The following is a 5,533-nucleotide window of genomic DNA, read 5'->3' as shown; positions in this document are numbered from 1 at the left end:
CCATTCTGTGATTCCATGATTCCATGACTACTGCCCGCAGCACTCCTTCCAGCTTTTTGCAGCGCCATTCCTACCCTCTGTCTGCTTTGCCAACACACCAAAAGAGTCTTCTGTTTCTGTCCTTCTGTGTGCGAAAGGTGTTGGTGAGAATTAGGCCAAGGGAAGTACAACCCATTACAGGACCCTCACACACTACTGAGATATAAACAACGGCAGGATAGGATCCATTTAGGAAGCTGGTGGACTATTCAGTGCATTTTGGTGTCGGAGGTCAGTCATTCCATATTTCCTTATGCCAAGCAGGTCTCCAGGGAGAAGTGTCCGTATTTGCATACAGCAACAAGAATCAGACTGGAGCAGAGCACTGTGGCCAGGAGAGTCACAGCACACACTAGGGAACTATGTTGCCTGAGCCCCACTGGAACCTGCAGAATCGCTTCCTCGTGTACCTACAAAAAAGAATAAACGGATTACACAGAGTTAACAAGCGATTTCCTTCTGAACGCAAGGCAGAGGATTAGTAACCAGCCCACTGTGTTTAATTAGCCCTTCACCAAGGCTTCTGCTGGGATCTGAAGTGAAAACCAAGGCAGGACATCACCTTTCAGTTTACAGCAAACGGAGCACCAGCCGCTCTTGCAGTACAGAGCTCAGTAAACTAATCTGCTACTGTTTTAAATGGTAACCGTTTACATACTCTGTATCTGTTCTTACAGTAGGTTTGCCATCAAGGACACATACGTCATACAGCATGGAAAAGAGAAGCTCTCAAGAATGAGCATGTCACAGACCACCGAGAAGCCAGTTTTCTCCAGGACAAGCATCTATTTGGTTTCTCTGTGCTGCAGGAAGCTCCAGAATGTTTTAGGACAAGAGCTGCAGATATCCCAGATGTCTGCAGGTATCTTAAATATAGGCAGGCATGTGTGTTACAAAACCCAGAGATTCATTATGAGACAAATGAGTCTCATTTCTGAATCTCTACGCTATTGCAACCCTTTCTACAATCAAAGGCAGTTGTTGAATACACTGAAGTTTCAACTTCCCTGAGTTTTGAACACAGAATAAAGAAACTTCATCTTTTCCTAGCTACTTAGCCAATCTGGTAACAACCAAACATAAGTGGCCTTTTTAAAAGATGTTATTCCTTCAATCTTTGGGGTTTTACCCCTCCTTTGGATAGATCATAAAGTAGTTTTTCATTTCACTGCTCCTCTGAAGCACCTACATTGTAAAGACTTTTCTTAATTTTACCAGTGCCAATTATATCCTAGAATTCCAAGTAAACTAATAAGGAAAAAAAAAAAGCTGCAGAGAGCAGCCCCATAAAGGATCAGAAGAGCAGAGCGTGACCAAGAGCATGTCAGAAGGGCAGGAGGAGACCCATTAAAAGCCAGTCAGAAAGGCAGAAGGCAGCCTCCCTAAGGGGGCATCGCACAACTGGTCTTGTACTTCTCAGCTGCCGTGCTCTGCAAGTCGCTAATTGCAGCAAAAAGGCAGCAGTTGTTAGAACCAAGAATTCCCAGCAGAACTAAGAACTCACAGGTCTGTGCGTCACGCTGTACCACTGACAGGGGCCGTCGTTTTTCCCTGAACAGGGAGCTCCCACTTCAGCAGGCTTCCAACACTCTGATGAGAGGCGATCTGCGGAAGACATTAATGCATCAGCAGGATCCAGAGAGGATGAAACAATATGGCCTGCGAGGCTTTTCCAAACGAGGTATCTTTCCTCCACAACAGCCAGACACAATCTACTCCCTGAAAGCCAGTAGGTGAAATGGCACCAACAGAAACGTGCCAGCTAACCTGCACGGTCAAAGGGGTGTTGGGCCATCCTCCTCATGAACCTCACAACTCTTCCCTTCCCGATACAGTAGGTACTTGAGGAGGAATCTCACCTGTGTGGAATCTTGGCCCTTCTGCCTTTAACAGGGCAAAGAATTCATCACTGGCCTGTAGACCCCTCCAACTTTAGCCAAACAGTTACAGTTTGTCTTCCCCCAAAACAGAGAAGTCATTCTTCCATTTCTCCTTGTTGGCCTCCTGTTGGCACGTGCAAGAACTCCCCTCCGATACTTCAAATGCTTTCATATTAATAATAAATATGTTTTCCTGCTCAAAAGTAGTAAATGTGGCAGAAAAACATAAGATTTCACACCTCTTTTTTAACTGACCAGGTAGTCTTCCCTGCCCTAGGTTTATCCCAGAAAAATCCCTGCTCAAATAATGTGCAAGTGAAGATAAAGGAGCTGAGAAGCGTTAGCACGTTTGACTTGGCAGCTAGCAAGAATGATTTTGTGAAAGGAAATACAATTTGTAGCAAAACCGGAGGATTTAATTGCTCGTATAACTTAAAATATTCATTGCCAGTGGAGAGCAGGTTTTTGTTCCACCAGACTCTGAGACTCCAACCATTCTGACCTTCAGGCACAGATTTCTACCTTCCTCCCTTACACATAGGGAATGCTGGAAGAAAGCGTTAGGAACCACCCCAACTCTTTGGTCGCTCCGAGTACCCGACAGTGCGGATTAAATACGCCGTGCTGCCGTGAAAACGCGGTCGGAGGTGCTGACCTTGAACAAGCCAGGGCCAGACCACCTGCAGACGCTTCCACTGCAACGGCAGCAGCGCAACACCACGGCGTCTGTTGACAATTCATCTGCCTTGGTCAGGCAGCAGCAGCATTCAGAGAGCTCTTTATCAGGGTCGCCATCTTCCCCTCGTGTTCACGTGACTACCGAGAGCTCCATCTCCGGAAGGCGAACACAGAACCAGATTCCAAGCCCTGGATTGCCCACGGTTATGCCTCGCTCCCCAAAAGAATGAGACTCTTACTGTCACAGCAGCAGATCAGTACTTCTGGGCTCTTCAGAGCAACCAACGCTTCCTTGCCGTCCTCTGCCGGCCGGTGGTACCGCCCGTGCACAGGCAAGGCAGCTCTAAAACAGCGAGAGCAGCGAGGGTCGGGGTCCATGTACAGCAGAACAAGAAAATCTGTGGCTAAGTACTCGGGAGCCTCCACATCAATGACGTCAGGAGTTAACACCGCCTGCAGGTGGAAAAAGATACTGTTGTGGTGGCCATCAGAGTGGGATAAAAAACACGTGGATAAAAAAAAAAAACCACATGGGATTAAAAAAAAAAAAGTATGAACATTCTGGGTGTGATTCTGGGATTTAAGCAGCTGCTCTTTGCTGCGGTATCCTCCGGCAGCATCAGAAGGGAAAACTGTTTTCCTCGGTTTATTTTCTAACACCGGGCTCAATTTCATGGAAAATCAAGTTGGCAATTCCACCCTTAAGCTACTCCAAAATAACTTTTCGAGCCCCTCTCCAATGAGTGATTCTTAGGTGTGAAAAGCGTGCAGCACAACCACACCTAGAGCCAAGCCCAAGAGCCATTAGTGAAATGACAGTATGAGCAAGGCCATGCCAGCACTTCCGAATATCCCAACAGCATCCATGCCTTTGCATCCATATGTTTTAACTGAATTAAGCGCCTAACCTTAAATCCTTAGCACATGTCTCCACCCAAAACCTGAAGCAAGCGCTGGAAAGCAACACAGAAAGCTGTGATGAAAACGAAGCCGGGAAGCTTCTCGGCCCGAATGTGCAGCACGCCACTCGGAGCCCACCACCACCTCCTCGGGGGGGGTCAGCCTCCCCTCTCCTCAACCTGAACAGCTTTCACCACGGGTGTTTGTCTGGGGCTGCGCAGAGCTGCCCTGGCTCCCCAGTATGCACGCCTACATGTAAAAGCAGCAGCAGCACGCGAGACAAAACGCGCTGCACCAGGCAATGCTGATCCAAAGCTGAGAGATACAAGATGTCAAGAAGACGATACTGCGCAGCATATCCTTCCAGGAAAAGGAATTAATCACCTTGGTTCAACAAGCCAGGTAATGACCAGAGATTACAACTTCCTGAGCGTACTCTGAGGAACTGCCAGACGTCTTAGCTCTGGGGTTGTTACCTTTGTTAAATTGTGCTGCTGCAGCGATGCCAGCTCGTAGGGATCCACGTAGATTCCTGGTGGAAGACGAGTTCTAGCTGCCACTGCGCATCGTCCTGCACCCTCCTCCACCGCACCGAGTTCCACCTTCACCAGCAGGTCCCTTCAAACAAGCAAGAGAAGCAAAACGTTTATATCTGGGCTTCCTAAGATGGCACCACCACCTTCCCCATGAGAGGTATACTCTCAAATGCGCAGAGATTAGGTTCAGCTCTCAGGTACTCTGTGCAACAAACTCAGAAAACAGTTCCCTGTCGAGCCACGCTGTCCTTCTACAATGAGGAAGATGTAGCTCACCCTTACTCCACATCCATGACCAAAATGCAGTTTCACTTCTTTGTTAACTTCTCAGAACTACCAACGGCCTCCTAGATCTTCATCTGAGAAAAATAGCCTCCTGTTCTTCCTCTGCTATAGCTCGTAATTGTTAAATACCTGATCGTACCAATATATTCCCGCTGCCTAGCCATGCCCACGGATCCCAGCTGGGTGACCCGAAGCTTCTTCACACATAAAATTGCCCGGCACGCCATTCTGATGCAGCACCAGGCTGACAACTCACCTGTGAAACCCCTCTTTGAGAAGCTCCTGCGTGACAGTGGTGTCCTGACAAGCAGCCTGCGCATCTAAGGTAGCACAGAAGGAACGAGTAACGGTGTTTACAGAACAGCACACGTAATTACCACACGGACAGACAACCTTAATGAGTGAAGTCAGATAACCTATGAACACACGATCTGCCAAACCTCTCACGGCAAACGGTATTTCAGCTCAGTACAACCAACAGCTGTTTTGCCAGCAGAACGCCAGGCTTTGGCTACCATGAAGGCTGATGATTATCTATTTTTTTTTTCAGTCGAGCAACTTTCAGAAGTGTGCTTTTGTTTTCACTGAGGAGCCTGTCATCCCTGCATCTTCCCACTGCAACCCCCATTCCAGCTGTGATTCTTCACCTCCTACTTCTGTACCAATCTCTGTAAGATCCAGATGTTAACAGTGGGCTTTGTGTTACGGCCATTCTTTTATTTTTTTCTTTAAGTTTCCACAGGATTTCACTTTCAGATCTGAAACTCCAGTCATCTTTCAAACCATGTCAGTACTTGCTTGGGTGGAAACCTAAAGCGAGACGACGCTGACTTCATATGGAATTTTGCAGAAGGTCTTGCAGTTGTTTTTCAGCTACTTAATCTGGAAAACTGCTTGCTTCTCTTATTCAATAATAGACTATTTCAGTTGGAAGGGACCTGCAACGATCATCCAGTCCAACTGCCTGACCGCTTCGGGGCTGAGCAAAGGTTAGAGCGTGTTATTAAGGACATTGTCCAAACCCCTCCTAAACGCTGTCAGGCTGGGGGCATCCACCACCTCTCCAGGAAGCCAGTTCCAGGGTTTAAACCCCGGTTCTCGCTGAAGAAATGCTTCCTCATGCCAAATCTGAACCTGCTTGACGCAGCTGTGAGCTATTCCCACGGGTCCTGTCCCCGGATCCCATGAAGAGCTCAGCACCTCCTTCTCCACGGT

General features: G+C 47.8%; 1 protein-coding gene across 1 annotated transcript; it reads right to left on the bottom strand.

The window, feature by feature from the left end:
* Window positions 1–290: 290 nt before the first annotated feature.
* Window positions 291–4,734, bottom strand: PIGX (phosphatidylinositol glycan anchor biosynthesis, class X; the record flags this gene model as incomplete). The annotated part of the gene is made up of 5 exons (XM_010150628.1): window positions 291–449; window positions 1,544–1,644; window positions 2,837–3,050; window positions 3,974–4,115; window positions 4,575–4,734. Coding segments are annotated over 5 exons (776 nt in total), but the record flags the coding sequence as incomplete, so codon positions are not given.
* Between the last annotated feature and the right edge of the window lie 799 nt (window positions 4,735–5,533).

The sequence above is a fragment of the Eurypyga helias genome, unplaced genomic scaffold (genome assembly GCF_000690775.1).
Source record: "Eurypyga helias isolate BGI_N326 unplaced genomic scaffold, ASM69077v1 scaffold21024, whole genome shotgun sequence".
Taxonomy (NCBI): domain Eukaryota; kingdom Metazoa; phylum Chordata; class Aves; order Eurypygiformes; family Eurypygidae; genus Eurypyga; species Eurypyga helias.
This window is presented reverse-complemented; position numbering and strand designations above follow the sequence as displayed.